General features: G+C 48.2%; 1 protein-coding gene across 1 annotated transcript; it reads left to right on the forward strand.

Annotated features, from left to right (window-relative positions):
- Window positions 18,525-21,287, forward strand: LOC8085959 (auxin-responsive protein IAA13). Its single transcript, XM_002463853.2, has 5 exons — window positions 18,525-19,196; window positions 20,173-20,432; window positions 20,543-20,654; window positions 20,782-20,843; window positions 20,939-21,287. The coding sequence occupies exons 1-5, from the start codon at window positions 18,961-18,963 to the stop codon at window positions 20,974-20,976; spliced, it is 708 nt and encodes a 235-aa protein (XP_002463898.1). The 5' UTR covers window positions 18,525-18,960; the 3' UTR covers window positions 20,977-21,287.

The raw sequence follows: 23,895 nt of genomic DNA on the forward strand, positions 1-23,895 counted from the left end.
CCAGCACATTGAACCCTTCAAGGAGCCTAGTAATTTTAAGCCCAGATATTTTCATTGATCCAATTGAGGCCCAAGTTAGTTCTGGGCCAGAGACAGTTCATGTTTTCATTGAAAATTTTTTAGTTAAAAATGGCAAGTTGAAAAACAAAATATAGGGAAAGCAGAAGAATATACATGAGCGCTCCTTAAATTTTCATGGATTCATAAACTTTTTTTCTTTAATAAGCAAAAAGTTTGCACATCTTTATATTAAAATCGAGATAAAATTAAAATACAGTGATATACTATCGCAGTTGCGCACTAGGGCAAGGCAACTAATATAAATTGTGCACTCCTCCCCTAGACATGAACCTACACGACTATTACTCAGTAACTAAGCAGCCTAGATCTGTCATGCCTACTAGGATCCATTGTCCTGTCGAGTGTCGAATTATAGCGAGCAGCTAGGTTATGCTTGTCGCGTCGACACGAAAGCACCTTCAATTTCGCTCTTTCGAGAGCCCCCATGCCACTAGCGTGAAGAGGGAGCAGGCGGAGCAGGCGCCCTTTCTCATCTGGCTATTCCATTGATCCCTCTAGGAGTTCTACTAAACGAGCATAGTGTCATCTCACTTGAGTCGCATCTACTCTGAGTGCAGTCAGTGTACTCCACCATACCTCTTTGGAGTATGAACATGTATGCCACAACAAAATGGTCGCATCTATTCCAAGTGCAGTCAGTATATTTCACCATACCTCTTTGGAGTTTTGGGCTCTTGGTCGCACAAGTAGCAGTGTTCTGCATCTAGCCCCTGTCTCTCCTTTATGTCTGTTGTCTAGTGGCGTCCCCATATCGCTAGCCATAAAAATAGTTTGACACGCACGGCGCCCAAGTTCGCTAAATGTGTTTGTAGGCGGCCAGTGGATACGAAGTTTGATGGAGCGCCAGGTGTGCTGACCTCGATGGGTATTGTATGTCTCATCTGTTGTCCACCTCTAAACAGCCACTAAACGGCAAACGGTGGCAAATTATTTTATTTAGGGGGTAAACAGAAAATTAAACGGTTGATTATTTAAACGGTCTAAAAGGCCTAAATAGAACGGTTGTAAACAATATTAAACATGCTAAACAATTGTTTTAAATAGCTGTTTAAACGGCCGTTTAGGCAAACACCAGGTGAATCTGGTTGAATTTTATACCAACAATTTGTATACTTAAATTTATTATACTTATAAATATGTACACTTGATTTGTTACATGCATGAATACATATATTTGATTCTTCTAATATGCATAAACATATATACATACTAAAATAAATGATTTTTTTAGTTGCATAAATATGTATAAATGTTAGAATAATTGATTTTACATTAAAAAATATGTATATTTTGTAATGTTGTGTGAAACTGTTTAGACCGTTTTAATCTGTTTAAACACCATCTAAACCATTTATACGCTAAATGAAGGATAATCGACTGTTTACCGTTTAGCATTTACGATAACATTGTCTCTAAACCACTGGAGGACCAAGTGATAGCTCAGTTGGTCTAGCTTCTACTCCTTCCGTCCCAAAAAGAGTGTCGTTTTAGGTTTTTTGCCACAAGTTTGACTCGATTTGTAGAAAATACGTTCAATATTTATATCTCTAAATAAATTTGTTAAAAAACTAGACTTAAAGATCTTTCCAATGATATTACTTATGTATTATAAATATTAATATTTTTTACTATATATTTAGTTAAAGTTATTTCTCAGAAAGCGAAAACGACACTTGTTTTGGGACGGAGCGAGTCGGTGTGAAGGCACCGCTCGAGGGTTTGATTCCTGATGAACCAACTTGCGTGCCTCATCGAGGCAGGTTCTTGAATAATTTCAGCTGCCTTGCACGGATGCGCTACAACTATCGTACCTATCATTCGTGTTCAACATAGACCTAGATATAGATTGTGTGTGGGGTGTGAGTTAGTGCCAAATACTATAGTTTGTAATCAAAGTTTGAGGCAATAAAAAAACCAGTGAGTCCGCGTGGTCACTCAGCTGATGTCTCAAAGCATGTCTCACACGACGTGGAGGTACTCCTAGATGGCTGGGACGGAGACGCCTCTGGTGATTTGAGCGACTCATTTCCCGTTTGGAAGGGACCATGCTACAGTCCATCGGGCGACTAGCCCAATGAGCGTTGGTGCGATGCTGTCAATGGACTGTGCTTGAACGTCTGTCCAGAAATTTGTGTTTGAACTGTGCATTGATTTCTATAAACTTGTTAGGCCTTGTTTAGTTCCAAAATATTTTGTAAAATGGACACTGTAGCTTTTTTCGTTTGTATTTAACAAATATTGTTCAATCATGGACTAACTAGGCTCAAAAGATTTGTCTCGTCAATTCCGACCAAACTGTGCAATTAGTTTTTATTTTTGTCTATATTTAATGCTTCATGCATGTGTCTAAAGATTCGATGTGACGAGGAATCTAAAAAATTTTACAAAATTTTTTGGGAACTAAACAAGGCCTTAGACATATCATATATTGGCTAAAAGTCGAAATAGAATGTACATGAGCACAAAATTGACAGCAGGAGAAAATACCGAAACATTCGAACCTAAAAAGTATAGCAGAAAAAAAAACACCGATAAATCGGAACGGACTCTGATTAAACGGGCCAAGAAAATTACGGAAGAAGAATTCTTTTCCTTCTTACTAATATACAGGTATATATAGATTGACATAATTTTAAAATTGCTGGATACTTTTGTGAGTCCCAAACACAATCCTCCTACGACGACTTCTCCCTCGGGCTGGGCACAAAATACCGATAACCGAACCGAAAATACCGAGAACCGAACCGAAAGTACCGAAACCGAATTTTTCGGTACCTTGTTCGGTTCCTAATTATGTACCTCGGTAAATTCGGTACTGTACCTCGGTAAATCGAATTTACCGAAATATGCTGAGTTTGAGTGTAGTTATATTATTAATAGCACAATTTTAGTCTATTATATTTTATACATGTGGTACTTTACTCACATAATTTTGTAGACTTATATATGTATGTATTTGACACTAATATTCTTTAAGAATTATTTCCAAATTATGTCAAAATTAGCTTTTGAACTTACTATTATATGTTTATGTGATCAATTCGGTACTTTTCGATAAATATTAAAACCGAACCGAAAGTATCGAAACCGAATTTCTTCGGTACCGATTTTTGGAAGGAACCGATCGGTACCTATATTTTTCGAGAAACCGAATTTCTATAAAAACCGAAGTAACCAACCGAACCGAATCTCCCCCTACGAGATCCAGGCTGCCGGCCGCTTCCTCTTTCCTGCCTGCCATGCAGGAAACCGCCGCCGCCAGCAACACCACCACCACGACGTCCCTGCTCTCAGGCTTCCCGGACTGGGTTGTTCTGGACACTAGAGCGCGCATCGGGCACTGCAACAACGCAACCACCGCCGAAGCAAAGACGAGCGCCCTATGGCCCATCAAGGTCTCCTTCGAGATCGTCGATCCGCCCTGTCTCTCACGCTGCGTCGTCCACTGGCCCGACCAGGAGCGAGATCCGAGGGCTTGGGCCATGGTCATCGGCGCGGATGGCGCCTTCGTCCTCATACGCGTGTACTTCCCCGTGCGCGATAAATGGATGCTCCCCGACGTCTTCGTCTACAGGGCCGACCCCAGGGCACCGTCGCTCCATCTCGTCCCGCGCCCCTATCCAATAATCCTTCACTACAAAGTACAAAACCGCCGTCGGCGTCTTAGCCGCCAACTCCGGCGACACCGTCAACCGGTACTGTTCCGTCGTCGTCCCCGAGCGGGATCCTGGTCGGTTGAGCTATTGCTATTCTCTCCAAGTCTTCTGTACCAAGACAATGTCGTGGAGCACTAAGGTCACCCGGCTTGCTACGGACCTGCAGTGGTACGGCAGCGGGTTGCATCGGGTTGAGCCCACCAAGGTGTTCTCCATCGGAGGAGGCTCGCTGGCCTGGGTCGATCTCCGGCACGGCATCATGATGTGCGACGTTCTTGACGAGGAACCCGAGCTACGGCTGATCCAACTGCCCCAGTTGTTGCCCAGCAACAAGCGCGACCACGGGGAGGGTTTGGATGGCTCCAGGCCTCCTCTGTATCCACTTCGTGATGTCTCCTTCAGAGACGGCCGTTTCAGTTGCATCGAGATCGAGTATCCATATGAAATAGATGATGACGATACAACCAAGCCGCTTGACTTTCGATGGAGGGCCACCTTGTTCAGGACAAGCATTTCTTCGGGGCAATGCATGGGACAGGTGCCACACCGTGGCCTCTACTGAGCTCTCGCGTTCGGACCAACGTTTCATTCACCTGTTTCCTGAGATCTGGGTCCGTCAGAGGGTCCGTAAAGAAGAAGATCAGGACGGTCTTGAGCAAGGACGTTATAAGCTCACGCCCTACACTGGACATGTACCATGATGATACTGTCTACCTGACGTCCAAGTTGTTTAGGTTTCACGAGCTGAGTGGTTGGATGTTTGCTGTTGACACTTGACACTAAAGCCAGGAAACTGGAAAAGGTTGTGCCCTTCTCTGAAGACAGGGACTCTTCTGGAAATACTAAACTGCAATGTGCCTTCTCCAAGTACCTCAACAAGGAAGGTAATTTTAATAACCAAGACATGTACTACAATTTAATAGCAGGAAGGACGACACAAAAAGCACAACAACAACAACAAGAGCTTATCCAACAGGGAAGACCTCCGGACTACAAGATCACCATTCCTGCCTTACTTCCAGGTCCCAGATGCTTAGCAGATGCTTCAATAGCCACGGATCAAACTACAGCACCACACAGAGCCACAGCCGCAGGCCTCGGGTTCTAATCATCAATCCACAAACCAACCAAACACAAACTATCACCATCCAAGGCAGCATCGACAACGTATCATCAGTGATTATGGCAGAAGCTGCAGCAATGGCTCTGGCAGCAAGAATTGCCCAAGCTCTAGGTCTTCAGCAGGCAAATTATTTGACAGAAAATCAACTCCTGGTGAATTTCTTCAACAGCAACAGTTTGTCCACGCCACCAGACCGGAGAATAAAACCGCACACCCAAGACTTCATACATTCTCTTGAATTGAACCAAATCAAAGTGTACAAGATTACAAGAGAAATAAATATAACAGCGCATTCCCTAGCTAAGCAGGCACATAGACTACTGTCCCAGCCTCCATCACAGCCTGTGTTTTCTTGCACAAATCGTGCTCATGTATACCAGTGCCCGGTTAAGAATGCACTGGCGTCTGTAAATATGTCACACAGTTCGTTGTGCTTAATGAAATGTCGTTTGTTATTAAAAAAATAAAAACTAGAACTTTGTTGTGTGACTGTTTAAGTGAACCGAGTTGGGGAGCAGATAATGCTAGCTAATGGGTTTGCAATTTCATACAAATACGCAACGCAATCCATGCCCAGAACAACGTGAAACAACAAAAACGAACCTGCTCGTTAAGGTAACATGAGCTCACATGAGCATGAGAACACCTGCACACACACTACCATTTTTTTGATTTTTCAGTTTGTAATAATAGGATGCATTGATGACAAACTAGGACCAACTGAACGATCTGGTTGTCAACTAGTCGCCTGGTCGGTACCATGGCAAGTAGGGTTGACTAGCAGATTGAAAAACCTTAGATTTGCAACTTGAGATTGTTCACATGACCCATTGTTCAGCATGTGGTGAAGCTGTGAGAAACAAAATTGGCCTTGCCAGTAGCGCTTTTCATAAGTATGGTAACATGATTACATGAATCGAGATGTGTGTTTCTTAGGAGTATTATTTAAAGGATTATCAATCACTAGTATAGATTTTTTTTTACGTGGTGTTGGGATTTTTTTTATAGGAGAAGGGCACACTTTTTGTCCGTCTCCATTGTTCTTAGCCAAGCGAGCCACATCAGATCCCTAAATAGCCCACATAGGTTAAATGTTAATGGAGACGGACACACTATAAGACCTACCTCCATTAATCCATAATAACGGAGGCGGATGCCTTAAGGTGTCCGCCTCTATAAATCAATTTTTGGAGGCAGACACGCTATAAGGTCGGCCTTCATTAATCCATATTAATGAATGTGGTCATTTTAAGGTGCCCACATTCAGAAATTGGTTTTTAAAGACAGGCGCACTATAAGGCCCGTCTCTATAAATTGTCGTTGCTATAAATACACGAAGTTAGGATTTCTACTACACTTACTCTCCCTCTCTCGTTCTCTTTCTCCTCAGAAAAAAGGCGGCTCCGCTCCCTCTCCCTTCCGCCATGGGAGGTAGGCCTCCCTCACCCTTTCGTCGCGTGCAGGCCATGGGAGGAAGGCCTCCCCCTCCCACCGCCGGTCTTCCCTTCCTCTTTCTTAGATCTAGCAGCGTAGACGATTCACCCTCCTTCAACTCCAAGAAGGCACCGGCGATATGCCTTCATCCTCTCTCTCTCCCTTCTCTTAGATCTAGGGTCACCCTTCACCTCACCTTCTCTGTCGCAGATCCATGGCGACGACGACGGACAAGCGGCTTCTCCATCGGCGGCCTGCTCCCACTCCTAGTCTCCTCATGTCGTGGTTTCAGCGGATTGGGTCGATGGGGCGGCAGATCCACGTGCAGGCGACCTAATCTGGCAAGCGGATGGCCGGATCCGACAAGCAACTTCTGGATTCGGCTAGCGGGTGCGGTGGTGGTGTAGATCCGACGTGCGAGTGCACCGGCGGTGCAGATCCGACCAGCAGTGCCTAGATGAGCATGAGCTTGGTGGGCCAAGCTCGCTAGGCTTTTTTTTCTTTTCTTTTCTTTTGTTTTTTCTGATCAATTAACTGAGACGGACGTTATAAAGTGCCCACCTCCATTAATCATATTAATGAAGACGGTTGCTTTATAGTGTTCGTCTCTATTAATGTGTTTAGTGGAGGTGAGTAGTGTAACCGCATCATCGATTAACCGAGGTCTTTTATTGGAGGCGGTTGGATTGGTCTACCTCCATTAACCAAAAACAACCGTTTCCATTAAAATTCAAGTACTAGTGAGTTGCTTTTGCTTGTACGCACGAAGGGAAAAATCAGTCAAAAGAAGAGGACCTATTAGCATCAGTCGAAAATCCGACATCCATGTCTCGATCTAGCTCGTTCTATCTACTGAAACTTTATCGACGAACGTTTGCTTCAACATGACAGGCAGGCCTGTCCCCACGTAATACGCATGCGCTCTGAGTATCCGCTATGCATTTGGGATTTGAGAATCATTCGTTTGCTGTCACTCGAGCTGAATCATATCATCCGCGGTAGCACTGGGTAGTGGATACTGGCATATCATGCGGCAGCACTGGATACTGGCATGTGTTGCATCAACCCTCTTGATCTGATCGTCTCTTTTCTTTGTTGAGCTGCTACCGGCCGAGAGCAGCAAGGTCTATCTATGTAACCGCTCCTTTTGCCCCTGCAAGTCTGCAACTGTAATGTAAGCACGCTGCTGCACGCATCTGCCGCCGACGGCCGACCACACAGGACAGGATCGAGCACGCATGTGGCGAGAGATTACGCGCGCCGCCGCGAGCTCTTGCTCGCACCCCCGGCCGATCGACCGCATCGGCGAAAAGGGATCTCCGGCTCGTGCATGCTAGCTAGGAGCCGCCGCGCCGGCCGCTCGGCGGGCCGTGCCCGTGCATGGCAGATCGACAGCAGCGAACGGCCGCGGAGATCCTCCCTCCGATCCCACCGTGTTGGTTAGGCGACACGGGGTCGTAGTGGGGTGCAGGTGAGCGTGCTCCTCATCACCAGTACGTCCCTCTCAGCCTCATCAGTCTCTCCTGAGTCCTGACCGGTCCACCAAGCGAGCGGTGCGGTCGACGGTGGTGGCTGCCATACGTTTCAGTCTCTCAGAGGTGTGGATCGAAACCATGCATGGGTCAGTTCAAGTCCAGCTCCGGCCGGTCTCCTGCCGCGTGCAGTGGCCGGCTTCGTCATGGTTCCGGCAGGGAATGGAAGCACCGTCCAGCACTGTTCATCGATCCATGTCGCACTGGGCCGACTGATCCTGCACTGACCATCGATATGTCACGTTGATGCCGACGCTGTAACATGCCAGCACGGCAGCACAGGAGGATGGGAAGGTAGAAAAGAGCAGCATTATCTGCCAAGGTCTAGACTCTAGAGAGAGAGAGAGGCAGGGAGTACCGTATCCGATCCGACCACGATGTGTTTTGCCAAGAATGTACCAAGTGCAAGTGGGCGACATTAGAAACGTTCAAGTATCAGAACCGTATCGCCGGACATTCGGACCGGGGATTTCACTGACTTTCCGCGATACGATGCATGCTGGGGCAGGGCATATCTGTTCGGTACACCAGTATGGAGCACAATAGCACATGCACTGGTATCAGTATCACTACTGGCAGTCGTGCACAGTTCTTTCTCACCCGATTCGAAAGTCCGCCGATCGAACCTCCAAACCGTAGCTTAAGCTCCGGCGTGGTCCGTGTGGACCAGTCGGAATATACGGCAGTTGGATCCTATGCAGACAGCACTACTGCTGGAGGCAACAACATCTTCAACTGCTCGTGCTCTGAACTCAGCAGTCATCACAGAACACGGCCGATCACTCACTCATCACTCGTCTGCAGGAGCTGTCCCGGCTGTGCTCGGATCGGAATAGTCAGCATCTGGCCGCTTGCCACGCGCGGGTGCTCGACGCGACCACGCCATCAGACGTCAGCGCCGCCCACAAACCGTTGGATCGAGAGAGAGACGCACCATGGGCCATGGGCCATGGCCTGCCAGTGCCAGCCGACTGGCCTGGGTTTATCGATCACTGCGGGTGCCAGTGTTCGGTACCGTTGCTACCGTACCATGTGAGCTGCTGCTGCAGGCTGCAGCGAATCCTGGGGTCTCGGGTCAGGCGACGCCGCCGCGACGGGACGAAAGCGGAAAGCCCCGGGGCGGCGCACGACGGCATGAGCGGTCTGGCGCTAGCCGGCCGAGAGCAGAGCAGACGATCGACGCGTCGAATCGAATTCTCTGGGCTCCCTGCTGCATGCAGCCAATGCCGCCGGATCGGAACGTCGTCGTCTCGTCGCCCTCTCGCTCGCTCTATGTGGTCCACCGGGATCGAAACGCCTGCACTGGCCGGGAGTGGCAGTAGGCAGTAGCCCATGGCCGGCAGGTTATGGTCCATTGATGGGCGCACGTGGGCGTGTCCCTTCGCGCCCGCCCGCCCGCCGGCCGGGCCGCGTGGGACTTGGGCTTCACGTGCACTCGCGCGTCGGCGGTCGGCCGCGCCCGCCCGCCCGTACGTCGTCGTCGTCGGCTGCGACCGCTTTCTTCGGGCAATGAGGCCAGCGCCCAGCCGTCGATCGAGGATTCGAGGTGGTGTGGCGTGTGGGCGCGCGCCGGCGGGGCCAAATCCCAGTTGCATGATCAGTTCGTCCTGACGTCCTCTCGCCCGCCGGGCCCGTCGGCGTCCGCGCGCGCACGGCGTGGCGACTCGCGAAGCGCCCCGCCCCCGCACGGCACGTCTGGCCCGCTTGCACTTGCATCGCACGCGCGCTCGGGTGTAAGCTGGGATGGCCGGATGGGTGCACACGGTAGGGTCGCGCTCCGGGGGATTGTTCATGTGCCCGTGCTGCGGTGCTGGTTAGGAAAGGTGCACTTGCACGAAACACGGTCCGGGACTCGGAAGTCGTCGCGGTCGCCATCGACGGCGCGCGGTCCCCCCGGCCTCTACAGCTTCAGTTCCTCCCCGTGCGCGTGCGCCCATGCCATGTGTAGTTTTTCACGCATCCTTTGGTGGGGACTCAGGCTCGTAGAATGGCAGGATATAGTCATAGATGCAGTAGATGAAGCAGACCAGCAGCGTTACTGCATCTGTTAAAAAAATATTTGGTTTATAGAAAATAATATCAACATTTATATATCTAAATAGATCTATTACAAATATATTACATGATTATTCTGATAATATTCATTACGCATCATAGATACTCTCTCTATCCACATAAGAATACAATTATAACACAAATATCTTGAGTTTATCTAACTATAAATAAAAATAAGAATATTTATAATATTAAATAAGTACTATTAGATTTGTTACGGTGAACACAATCACTCCTAATTTTGATGTTGCGACTATTGATTTGTCAATATCAACTATAATGAGTGAAAAATATCTCTAATACAGAGCACAATATTAGTGGTACTGCAATTGTTGATTTGTGTATTAGGAGAGATTTTCTGTTGATAATTTGTATACTTTGATACCTAATGCAAACATATTATCCTCGTAGCAAACTATTTCCTATCCTACTGTCTGTTCAGCTGCACTTTCAATGCAGTGCTGCCGCGGCTGCAGCTGCATCAATTGTCCATCAGTATTTGGATATGCTCACCATTACCTAGGATTTTGATTCCTGTCTACATGTGTGTACTTGATCATCGGGCGCACGCAAGATTATATGACTATAGTAGCTCAAAACTCTTTTGTGATATACGGGCATATGTGTCCGCATTCATATATTTTAAAAAGACTTAATGAAATCACACACGGATGAGTTATGTGCCATTTTTAAAAGTGTAACAAAACGGGTCGGATCCCGGTGGTAGCAGCTCCATGCCCCGACGGAAGAGGTATGCACTCATTCTCTCTCTCTCCTCTCTCAGATCCACCTCACCCCTCTCTCTCTCTATGGTAGATCCACGGCTACGCGCTCAAGGAGGCATCTCTCGGTCACGACGACGTTTGGAGGAGGTGGATCCGGTTGCGGTTCTACTTGGGGAGGACTCTCACGGCGACGTGGTTGATTTGGTGGAGGACAGCCTTGACGAGCGGCGGCGTGCACTGCAGATCCAGCGGCTAGGGATGGGCTCGGTGGGCTGTGGATGGGTTCAGCGGGCTTATCCAAGTTTTTATTTTTTTTTTGTTTTACCCGATTGATATACCGTGGCGGGCATTAGAACCGCCTCGGCTAACATTGATTAATGGTGACCTTTTCTTCAAGGCGGTCGGTTTGCCTGCCTTGGTAAAGTGATTGTGCCCGCCACAGTAAAAGAATTATGTAGTAGTGTTTACAAAAGACCACGCTGGCATCTCTAATTAAACATAACATGACTCTTAGCCTGCCTCTTCATTCCAAAACTACAAAGTCTGCGCTGTTTGCTCCATGCCCATGGACCTGTTTTCCTTGGAAAGTTGGCCAGTTTGATTGGATTTTGTTGCGTGCAAAAGATCCGGCATCACTGTAGCCGGATCACCACCGAAGTGCTGGTTTGCCACTACGTACCGCAATGATGGTGGAAAGCCACATACACACACACCCTCGGCGGCAGCTAGTGGGCGTCGACGGCGACAAGAGATCCCGTGGCACGGTACGGCCGCCGGCCGCCGGAGTTTTTGGCGCTTGCCCGTTGGCCGGCTCCTCGATCGAGTGCCCGCTCCTACGCTATACGCGCGCGTCACGTCGATCGGTGGTTTGCCGTACGCCCCAGTCTCAGGATCATACACAGCCACAGGGGGAGATAGCGATCGATCATATCACGCGCGCGCTCGAGATCGCGCAGGCCAGGCATGCATGCGCACCGGAATGTGCCATGATATGGGAGTCGCTAGCTAGAGGCGATGTGCGCGCCGCGCGAGTGCGGCGCGTGCTTTTGGGGTGCGCTATTGGCAGGCAGGCAGGCAAGCAGGGGAGGGCGAGTCGGCCATGCTTGCTCCACTCCACTTCCACGTCTCGCGCTCCACTCGCTAGCTCCATGGTCCACGCGCCATGTTTCTGTCGATCGCATTCGCATCGGATCAGTTGTTGAGTGCTCCATCTGATAATACTGACTATGTATCGTAGTAGTGGCGTTCTCGTACCTTCCAATTTCCAAACGGACGGGCGCGCATCATGTTTCGGCTTAGTAGTATTTACGATCTCGATCTTAAAATCAGAATTTTTGGTCGGGTTACGTCTCAAAAAAAAAATGAGACTGCTCTTTTCGTTCATTCTTTGTTTCTGCAATTTGCAAGGACTATATCCTTTGTTCGAAACTAGCACTGGTATGTAGCTAGTAAAATAATGTCCTCTGCGATTTTGACTTGTGTAATCAATAACCAAAACAAGTCTGCTGGTGACTGGCGACATGGCGAGAGTGAACCGTTGGCAACTTGGCGCGCATATGCGGCCTTAGCTTGTTTCAGTTGACCTGTCGACTCGAATCACAGACCAATTATCCTGCTATTGTACTATCTTTAATTAATTAATTACTTCTACTGGCGACGACAAGGAACTTTTCTAAATCCAAGTCAATAAGCAAGAGAGATAAGAAAATCGAAGTGGTCATGCTACGTAAACCGGGAGTGTACGTAGGTACGTACAGTATATATAGTACATTCCTTCGCGGAAGAAGGAATCCAACAGGACGGTACAAGGCGCGTACGACATCCACGGACCGATCGAGCATGGGTTCCCTCCTGCTCCGATCTGCCTGCCGGCCCGGTGCCCGCGACACCGGGACGTGGCCCCTGACGCCGCTGCGCCGGGCCGCTCGGACAGCACACCTGCGCCCCGGCCGTCCGGGTCAGAAGCAGCTAGCCGTCGTGGTGTGTAAAATCCCGGCCCCCGTCGCGGCGTCCCCGTTTGTCAATCTGAAACGGCGACACGTTCCCCAGCGCGTGCCGGCCGGGCAACTGCCGTGCGCCAGGACAGCACACAGCAGAGAAGTAAAAACTGCGTGCGTGCATGCATGCCGACCTGGCTGCGTGCCGATACGAGAAACTTGCTGGGCTCTCTCCCGGCCGGCTAGCTGCATGCACAGCAGCACAGCAGCCAGCAGGCGATGCCAGTAGTAGGGTTTCCTGTTTCCTCCGTCCCTTGACATTTCCTGGATCGTGCTGCTAGCTGATCGACCAGTGTGCACAATGTGTAGCCGCTCTACCTAGCTAGTAGCTTGGTAGGGTATAGGAAGGCCAGTCTCAATGCATATTTCATAAGAGTGTCATGCACATTAAATAGGGTGCCACATAAGCAAAATTGCTGACTTGGCAGGGTCATTAAATAAAGGAGTTTCATCAGATGAGAGAGGAGTTTCATCCCCATGAAACTCATCTGGCTCGGTTACCTAGTTTATAGTCTTGGTAACTGTACCATGAAACTGTGCATTGAGACTGGCCGAAGAATCGGGCACATGCGATGGACGGACGGATGGGAGCATATTTTCTAGACCGCGCGTAGTATATTATTAGATGCGTGCATTGCCTAGGGCGCGCTAGAGCTAGCTCGAGAGTCATGCAAGTGTTAGGATATGCATGTGTCTCTAATCCCAACCACACCGACGTTGCTCGCAAGTCGCAATGAAAAGGAAGATGATGAGATGCCAATCATGGCCATTTCATGATTATTTGGCCTGAGCGAGGTTATGCTCGGGTTTCTAGCTATAGGAGTGTCCCCTGCCCCAAGCTGATGACTCACGATCTCATCACCGGCCCGCCCGACCGGCCTTCTCATCTCGGACAACACACGCTTTGGTTGTGGTCTCGGTCCAGCGAGATTGGGAGAGTACTACGTGTACTTACTGTAGTAAGTATACTAGCTGTGTTGCCACGGAGAACAGATAGCAGTCTAGCACATAGCAGTACCACTGATGGTTAGCTGCTTTCCTGTGGGTAACGTTATTGCTAGCTTGTACCTCAGTCACAAGGTCATCGCGTGCAACCTAATCAAATCCCATTCACCGATCACTGCTAGTGTCAAACTGTCAATGATAGTAATAAGGTGATGGCATGCATGATGACGCAGGATCCCTGAAAGACAAGGTTGGAGAAAACTATGCACATCGGGATCTGTTTATATGCATGCTATAGATGCGGCAGCAGCACTAGGCTCTAGACCTGTGCACGCATACACTAGCTGCATAGCATTAGCATAGCCCTAGACCCTGTTTAGATTGGAGATGAAAATTTTTTGGGTGTCACATCGGATGTGTCGGAAGGATGTCAGGAGGGATTTTTAGAAACTAATAAAAAAACAAATTACATAGCTCATCAGGAAACTACAAGACAAATCTATTAAGCATAATTAATCTATCATTAGCACATGTGAGTTACTGTTTAAAAGATTCGTTTCACGTTTTTCAATCAAACTGTGTAATTAGTTTATTTTTTTATGTACATTTAATGTTCCATGCATGTGTCCAAAGATTCGATGAGATGGACGAAAAAAATTTGGATGGAGAACTAAACATAGCCCTAGCATACGCATGGAAGCGCGCGGGCACGGAAGCTGGGGAGGGGGGAGGGGGTTCAGGGGTGGTGGGGCGCACCGGCCCGGGGCACATGGCCCTGGGTCTCTCTCCGCGCCGGCGCCGGCGACACCGCCCACATGCCGGCGCGCCCCCTTCGATCGGCTTCGCTTCCATTCTCCACTATACCCCACCCGGCACCGAACCGTACCGTGCATTTTTGTACGAGCCAATGCCCGACCGTCGCTGCCAATAATATACTCGTGTGAGCGCCCATCCACCGCCGTGTCTTTGGTCGCTTTACTGTGCGTGATCATGGCCGCTATTATTATGCTAGCCGGAGCCGGCCGGTGTGCCTGTGTTAAAGGCTTTCCATCCAGGGGACATCACCATTTCCACCACGACTTCTTTGATGCTGCCGCTGCTGCATATATTATGTATATGTACTTGATTAGTTGATTTAACCATGCATTTGTTCGCCTGCTTCATCCATGGTGTAGTCCATGCCATTGCCGTCTGCAACACAGTGGTCTTTTAGGAAAGTTACTTAAATACTCCATCTATTTTAAATACAAGTCGTTTTAACTTTTCCAGACTACACACCTAAATATACAATGTCCACATACATAATAAAAATTAAAATTATGTATCTAGAAAAGAAACGACTTACAATTTAAAATAAAGAAAAATGTATTTTTTTTGGCGAGGTTTGCATTCGAACTGCCCTTGTAACTTGAACTAGTGAAGAACCTCCCGTAAGTTGCAACTACAATTTGACAACACTACAATCTTTAGCATCATCTAAGTGTCAACACATTTTGACCTCAGGTTGAATCATCTTCTTCCTTTGTGAGGGGACAATAGTTTTGGCTAGGTAGATCAATAAACAAGAATGTTGCTTATATTTTTTCACAATATAGATATTCTTTTATATAGTATATGTTACCAGGTTTATATTATTTCTAAATCTCACATTGAAGTATGTATGTATTCTTAATATTGATACATCATTTTGATATCAATCTTAAATGTAAATGCATTAAGTATGATTGACTTCATATTTCTTTTCTCCTTATCGCCTTCAATCATGTTTTATCAATAATGGCAAAATGGTTAATTTGGGGTATTTTTTTTGTTCCATTCCTGGCCAAATCAAAGAATTTCCGTCCTTTTTTGTAAAGAAAGTTGAAATCTGAGCGTAGTTTAACCGGTTGAGCCTCTTCTGGTGAAACCTATCCGTCTAAGTTCAAGTCTTGACTTAATAAGGATGCATAATCTCAATATTTTAGATATGCTTGTAGAAGTAGAGTACAGTGAGTGTGTACATGTATGAATGTACTGTGATTTTTTTTTAAAAAATAAACATTTTAATCTGCTGTTTTTTCTGGCTAGGTCCAATGAAGATTCTCCTGACGCTTGATCCAAGTGCTGCATCCTTATTTCGACGACCTTACCTCTTTCAGCAAAGCATTCTGAGCTGTGTCAGTACAGTGCATTTCCTCCGCTGTCTAGCAGCAGGGCTGTGATTTTATTTTAAAGCTTTTTTCGTTAGCGCGCGGGTCCTCTGGTGGGCTGGAGAATGATTGGAACCCAAGAAATGCTGCTAATCCGCCGCGGTGCTGCTGCTTCCATCATGCTAATGCCCGGATTAATTAAAGTAAACCCGTTCCGGAATATGGTCGCGTGGAGCTGGGGGAATCCGCTCCGTGCCCACATGCACTACGGCGTGGGGCCGACACCTGAGTTGACCTGTCCCCACCGCTCCCGGCACGTGGGCCCCGCCGACCCTGGAGGCCTGGGAATCCAACCACTCCTGCTCCTGCTGCCCTCCCTTTCTCTCTCCTCGCTGCTGATCGTGAAAGGCGTCGTTCGTTTCACCCTACAGCTGTCACCGTCAATCCGTTTGCCTTGGCTGATACTGGAAGATCAGATTGCTTTTTTTTTGTTTCTTTTGCCTTATTATTACCAGTATAAGTAGTAAGTAAGTATTTTTTATGAGTAAGGACTTGTTTAGTTCACCTCAAAAACTCAAAATTTTTCAAGATTCTCCGTCACATCGAATCTTACGACACATGCATAAAACATTAAATATAGTCAAAAATAAAAACTAATTACACAATTTGTCTGTAAATCGCGAGATGAATCTTTTAAACCTAATTAGTCCATAATTGGACAATATTTGTCATAAACAAATAAAAATGCTACAGTGTCCTGAACCAAATTTTTTTGCAAAATAAACAAGGCCTAATTTAGAGAAATTAGTGGCTTTATTTTGTTGTGGTCACGTAACCAGCAGTGTTTTACGGTGACGCCGATGGCAGTGATATATCGAGCAAAGAGCAGTGGAGATAAGATAAGGACGAGCCAATGAGCCATCAGTTTCTTTCACCATTTGACCATAGCAATGAGCCAATGATGGTGCTTAAAGGCTGTTTTCCGGGATGGTGTCAAATCGTAATGGCCATGTTGTTGACGCCTTGACGGTATGGGAACCGCATATCTCGAAGTGGACGGCAGAAAACCCAAGAATTTAGGCAAGTTTTGTGAGTGGAAGGGTACAATAATTTGATGACTAACCAAATACTGTAAGAAGGCTACTACTACTACTAATTAGGGTAGTGAAACATTTCTTAGAATAAGTAGGAGTAATTTAATGCTCCTATGATTTAAAACTGTAAGTCGTTTTAGTTTTATATTGATCTATTCTAAATTATAAAATAATTTGATATTCTTAAGACACATATTTTTTTACTATGCATTTAGAGATACACCATGTCGTTGAAACTTGGCGGATGTTGATGTTGATTTATTGTGTTCGCTGAAAAAATACGGCTGATAAGGAAGTATATATATATATATATACTAGGTTAAAGTTCATTACCTTTTAACAAAATTTATAGAAAATACAAAACAGTAGAATATCAAACAAGATTCATTAGTACACTATGAAATATATGTTTTGATAATGCATTTATTTGATATCTTAAATGTAAAAAATGAACAAGACAACTTAGCAGTGCACATTTAAGCTCAAAAAATTCGACGAAATTCCCTTCTTCACAATTCAGACCCAACCCTAGGGAGCTTATTCTGACGGAGAAAAAGGGTCGAGGTAGATCCTGCGTGCTGCGCTGTGGGCCTGACGGGTGGACAGATCGGCATCACCGAGGGGGCCACATGCCAGGGGTGGCCCACCAACTCACGCCCGTGGGGCCGGCGGTGAAAACCCATCCGATTTCAGCAGGGAAGGACGGTGACGTCAGGCAGCGCATCACGCAAGGGGAGGAGGCACCGGGCACCGGCAAAATCGGCGTAGTCCAGCTCACCCTGCGACACGTGTCGGCAGCCAGCATGCAGGGTGGCCCGGCTCCTTTCACTAGCCAGCCGTGCTGCATGCCCCCTCTGTTTCCTCCCCTGTTTTCAGGGGAACCTCTCGTCATCTTTTGCTCATATAAACCGTGCATTAGCATAAGTTTTTGGAAGAGTGCTTTAGTACTCATTCATTGGATCGGTTGGTATTTAGTTTATGGGCTTAAAGGTAACCTTAAAATTAGGCTATGGTCCTTGCAAGTTTGTGACAAAGAGATTTTATACGATGGTTAGTTATATTGAATGCAAACTCATCTCTTGCAACACAAATAATGGACCTCGATGGATGAAAGCTGGGAACAGATCTTTGACACATGCAAGCTATGAGAATTGAGAGCTATTGCGTCGAATGGACTGTCTTTATTACAGTTAAAAGTCTGAATGGCCACATTGCAGAAAGCCATAAATCATAGTATTTTCCTTTGATTGTCGACACTTATCGCGACTTCTATACTTACTACATTTTACATTATCTCGTCATATTGTGAAATCGAGGAAGTTCACTTATACAATTTATTTCATCCTCAATCTTGGAAGAAAGATTATATTTTGTATGGTTTTGGCGTCCTAAGCTATTTTCCTTGTTTCGTTTGAGGACAAATACTTTCACTAAAAAGTGGTTCGATTCATATGGAGGAATTATAATTCTTTCTCAGATCCAAATTAGGTTTCAATATATTTTCCTTTTGGAAAAGTACTATAAAACAAGAGAAGCTCCTAGATAAATTAAATAAATGTAACATCATTTTTTTTAGCTTCAGCATCCAATTAAAGTTCTACACATGAACTTGTTTTCAAAAATAAATAAACAATACACATAACACATGCAGTGCTAGCAAGTTGGCCTCTGCCCATGAATGGAGAATCCAAACGGAGGAAACATGGAAACAAAAATTATTGGCTCCCAACCTCCAACTAGGCTCACTCATGCTCTAACTAACTGCTATCGTAAGTTGCAACCCCACTTCCATCTCCCTCTCTCTCTCTCTCTCTCTCTCTCTCTCTCTCTCTCTCTCTCTCTCTCTCTCTCTCTCTCTCCTCCTGCCATCACCCTAGAATAGGAGTATTTACCTCCACTTTCTCTCTCTCCCTCTCTCTCTCTTCCATCCTCCTCCCTCCCTCTATATATACACATCTCCACCCTGTTCCTGGGTCCTCTCTCCCACCCACTGCAACCCCAAATCTCCCCTTCCTCACAAACGCGCAGCAGAGGGGCCGAGACCCAAGAAGAAGAAGAAGAAAGCAGAAGCAGCGACAGCGAGCAAGCAGAAGCTTAGCTAGCGTGGAGGTGCCCAAGGCGAGAGGGACAACGACGGCCGCGACAGGCTAGCTAGCAACCAGCTGCTAGCTCCTGCGGAGCCGAAGCCGATGGCTGGCGCCGACGTCGACGTCGGGACGGAGCTCCGGCTCGGCCTGCCGGGAGGAGGCGCCGAGGCGGCCAAGGCCGCGAAGAGGGGCTTCGAGGACACCATCGACCTCAAGCTGAAGCTGCCCACCGCCGGCATGGAGGAAGCTGCCGCCGCCAAGCCGGAGCCGGCAGCCGAGAAGGCCAAGAGGCCCGCCGAGGCGCCGGCAGCTGATGCCGAGAAGCCACCTGCACCCAAGTACGTATACACATCTGCACGCGTGTTGATTTATCTGCATGGGTTAAAGGCTTAAATTGACTGCTACTAGTATCGCAGTTACCGACTTACCGTGGCTATTTAATTACCGCGAATCCGCGATGATAACCTTTTTAAACTAATGATTAGTAACGTTATTAGCCATGAAATTCCTGTGAGTGCCATATATGATACAAGGGACTATGTTTTTCTCTCTCTCTCTTTTTTTTTGTATGGAAAAAAAATAGCGTAATGGCATTTGGTAGAAAGCGTGTGCCTGACTTTATGTGCATGTGCTTTGCTGTTCTTTATTTCTCCTTGCTTCCTTTTATTTATTCAGGGTTTTGCATTTATAGTACGCCGAGTAATCTTAGCATATCAACGAGACACACTTTGAGCAGGGCAAAATATCCATAGAACAGATCCTCTGGCAGAAAGTGCATACGGAGAAACTATTGTGTATGTTCATTGTCGCTCGTAAAGCGCGGCGCGAATTATCATCGCCATTTTAAAATAAAAAACACATACCAGTATGTTCATTTGATGCCTGCCTTTGTCGGTCGATGTCTGAAAAGAATGATGTACTTACTTAACCTTTTGGCAGATTCCATTAGGAAAAAGTGGCCTTGTAGGTTGTAGCTTTTTCCCCCTTTTATACTGAATAGAATGAACGGTTATGATTAATGGAATATCTTGGATATCAGGAGAACCACACTTGTACCCAAGTGATTTCTGAATAATAATGATGGTCATGATTCATGTGGCCTTAACCAAATCACATTGTCATTATACACATTATTAGCAGAAAGCTGAGCTGGTGCAAACAAGAATTATAAATTAAACATGCATGATCTTGGCTGGAATCTCGATGGATCTTCCAGTTAGCATAGTAAAGAATATCTATTTCAAGCTATGACTAGAGCAATTGTTACCCACAAAATCAAGTGATAGTTAACTAGAACTCCGTGTTGCATATCAGGGCACAAGCTGTGGGTTGGCCACCAGTCCGATCATACCGCAGGAACGTCATGACCGTCCAGTCTGTGAAGAGCAAGAAGGAAGAGGAACCTGAGAAGCAGCAGTCGGCCGCTGCCAACGCCAGCGGCAACAGCTCCGCCTTCGTGAAGGTCAGCATGGACGGCGCGCCCTACCTGCGCAAGGTGGACCTGAAGATGTACAACAGCTACAAGGACCTCTCTATTGCTCTGAAGAAGATGTTCAGCACCTTCACCACATCTGGTAAGTCACCCCGTTGGCATAGGGAATCTGCAGCATACACAGTTACAAATTCAGCAGATGCAAAGTTGACCTGAACTCATAGAAGCTGCATCCATGATCCATCTTACCAGGGAACAACATGAATGAGGGGAAATTGGTTGATCCAGTCAGCGGTGCTGATGTGGTCACTACTTACGAAGACAAGGACGGCGACTGGATGCTTGTTGGTGACGTCCCATGGGAGTATGTTCTCCATTCTAGTGTGCCATCATCTGCTTTCATATTTACTGACCCATAATTAGGGTGTGATCAAGCAAATGTTCAGACTTCAGTTTCTTATATGTTGCCTTGTTGATTGTTGTCCCTGCAGGATGTTTGTCGAGTCATGCAAGCGTCTGAGGATCATGAAGAGTTCTGAAGCCATAGGTCTTGGTTAGTGTCTCCAGATAAAATTATCTTCCATAGTTCCATTATAAGATTTACGCGTCAATGCTAACAGCCTATGTTTTCTTCATTAAAAAATACAGCACCAAGAACGAAGGACAAGTGCAAGAACAAGAGCTGAAGAAGATGCAGCGTTAAAGATGCTGCCCATTGTGTCAAAAGAATGGTGCCCTTGCAGTGTGCTGCGGTTTTTCTAGAAATATAATGTGTTTTAATTACTAGTTGGAGGGAGACCTGTCTTGTTCAATTTGTTCATGGACCAGAAGCAATAATCTATCTGTGTGTGGCTGGATTGGTGTTATGTGATGTCCCCTACCGTGTGTCCCAGAATCTACTTGGTGATTTTATTCCAGTGTTGTTAATCAAGCTTGTGTGATTGTTAAGTAAAGGGCATCAATGAGACTATTATTATTATGGTACCTTGTAAGTTAACCTGTTTGTTAATTGTCAATACAATATTTGGCAACCTGTATGTGGTCAAGTGGGGGGAACAGGCCATGTGCCGGGTGATGGGGAATCCATTAGTATAACCCTAGTCTATCTGTATATTTGAGTTATTGGCTGGGTCTTGAGGCATGATGGTATGATCACAGCATGAAGCTTCCTTGCTACTGCAAGATGATGGATAAGTCTCTGTTGGCTGGTGGTTGTGGGCTGCAGTAGGCAGCACATTGTCCTTGTGTAGGACAGCATCCTTGACTGCTTTTAGGACAGCAGTTAGCATCTGTAGGACAGCATCTTGACTGCTTTTAGGACAGCAGTTAGCATCTGTAGGACAGCATCTTAGACTAGCATCTTAGACTAGCATCTTGGCATATGCTGGCTGGTTAGCAGCCCTATAAATATGTATCCCCAACCCCTCAGGTTGGCATAGCATTGTGTGAGAAATAAACCCAGAAAATTGCCCCAACTCAGTGTGCTATCCTCTCAATGAGAGTAAGGATCCTGCTCACACCTAGAGCAAGGATCCAGCGTCTAACAAGTGGTATCAGAGCTGTAGTATCCTGTAGCCTAAGCATTTCCTGCTCAATCCCTTCTCCAGTCGAGCTCCCTGCCTCGCAGCAGCCCCGGCTGGCAGCAGCAGCTGTTCCGGCTGCCTCTGCTCTCCGCGCAGCAGCGCGCAATGGCCGCAGAAGGGCAGTCTCAGCACTCGGGCACCTCGAGCGCGCGGCGTCGGCAGGAGGCCGACCTCGCTGCAGCAGAGGAGCGCAGGCGAGCAGCGGCAGCGACCGCTGCAGCAGCAGCGAGGGCGTCGAGGCTGGCCCAAGCGGAGCTGGCAGCAGCCAGAGCGGAGGTGGAGGCAGCAGCAGCTGCAGATGCAGCGCGTGCAGCGGCAGCGGAGGTTGAGGACCTGCGCAGCAGTCACAGCAGCTCCATCGCTGCTGATGACAGTGCTGACCCAGACCTGGAGCTGCTGGAGAGAGATGCAGCACGCCGGCGAGCGGCGCAGTGGGCAGCTGTGCACGCCCACGAGCGTGGCCGCAGTCCAGACAGGCGTGGAGGCGCCGGCGGCGTTCCTGGAGGAGGCGCGCACGGCAACGGCGGTGGACGGGTCGAGGAAGAGCATGGCCTTCGCAGGCCGCGTGGCTCTCTCTCCCCGGACCGGTACCGTGGTGGAGCCGGCGACGCTCCTGGAGGAGGCGCACATGGCAACGGCGGTGGACGGGTCGAGGAAGAGCACGGCCTTCGCAGGCCGCGTGGCTCTCTCTCCCCGGACCGGTACCGTGGCTACCACGGGTACCATGCTGTTGCCAGGGACGTTGGCCCTGGTGGTGGGTGGCCTACCCTCACCAAGACCAACTATGTTGAGTGGGCTGCGGTGATGAAGGTGAGACTTCAGGTGCTGCACATGTGGGAGGCAGTCCGGTACGGCGACGTCGACTACGACCAGGATCGACGGGCACTGAATGCCCTCATCGCTGCAGTCCCGACCGAGATGCAGTTCTCACTTACCAGCAAGCGGACTGCCAAGGATGCTTGGGACGCCATTGCTGCAGCACGCATCGGCAGTGATCGCGCCCGCAAGTCCACACTGCAGCAACTCCGCAAGGAGTGGGAGGACTTGGCCTTCAAGCCAGGTGAGGACGTTGATGATTTTGCTCTCCGTCTCAACACTTTGCTGCGGAAAGTGGTGCAGTTTGGTGACAACACCTACAGCGAGGAGAGAGATGTCGAGAAGCTCTTCCGCTGCGTCCCCGAGAAGTACAAGCAGATGGCTCGCTCAATCGAGTCCCTGCTAGACCTCTCCACGATGTCGATCGAGGAGGCGATAGGTCGCCTCAAGGTCGTCGACATTGACGAGCCACAACCCTCCTCGGGGCCCAAGCTCCTTCTCACCCGGGAGCAGTGGGCTGCCGGGCAAGGTGACAAGAAGAAGGGGGAGCCTTCTTCTGCAGCAGCCAGCCGCAAGCGTGGCAAGCGCGGCAAGTCACGCAAAGGCGCCCAGGCCGGGGCGCAAGGGCGTGCCAACGGAGGCGCCCGCGGAGGTGTCCAAGGCGCCGCCGCCGAAAAACCCAAGCCGGCACAAGATGACTGCTGCAGGAACTGTGGTCTTGCTGGCCATTGGGCTAAGGACTGCAGGCAGCCACGACGCGCCCAGGCCCACGTCGCGCAGGCGGAGGAGGAGCAGCCAGCTCTGTTCATGGCACATGCTAGCGCCGAGCCATCTCCAGCAGCACCGGCTGCAGCGGCTCTTCTCCACCTCGACGAGGCCAAGGCACACGCCCTCCTCAGCAGCGGGTCCGGCGGCAGCGACAAGATCGATGGGTGGTGCCTCGACACCGGCGCCACCCACCACATGACAGGCCGGCGGGAGTTCTTCTCCGAGCTCGACTCCAACGTTCGAGGCTCCGTCAAGTTCGGGGACGCCTCCGCCGTAGAGATCAAGGGCGCCGGCTCCGTAATCTTCGTCGCCAAGAATGGTGAGCATCGGCTGCTCACCGGCGTCTACTACATCCCCGCGCTGAGGAACTCCATCATCAGCTTGGGACAGCTGGATGAGAATGGCTCGCGCGTGGAGATCAAGGACGGCGTGCTTCGC

Source organism: Sorghum bicolor, chromosome 1 (assembly GCF_000003195.3).
Source record: "Sorghum bicolor cultivar BTx623 chromosome 1, Sorghum_bicolor_NCBIv3, whole genome shotgun sequence".
Lineage (NCBI taxonomy): Eukaryota > Viridiplantae > Streptophyta > Magnoliopsida > Poales > Poaceae > Sorghum > Sorghum bicolor.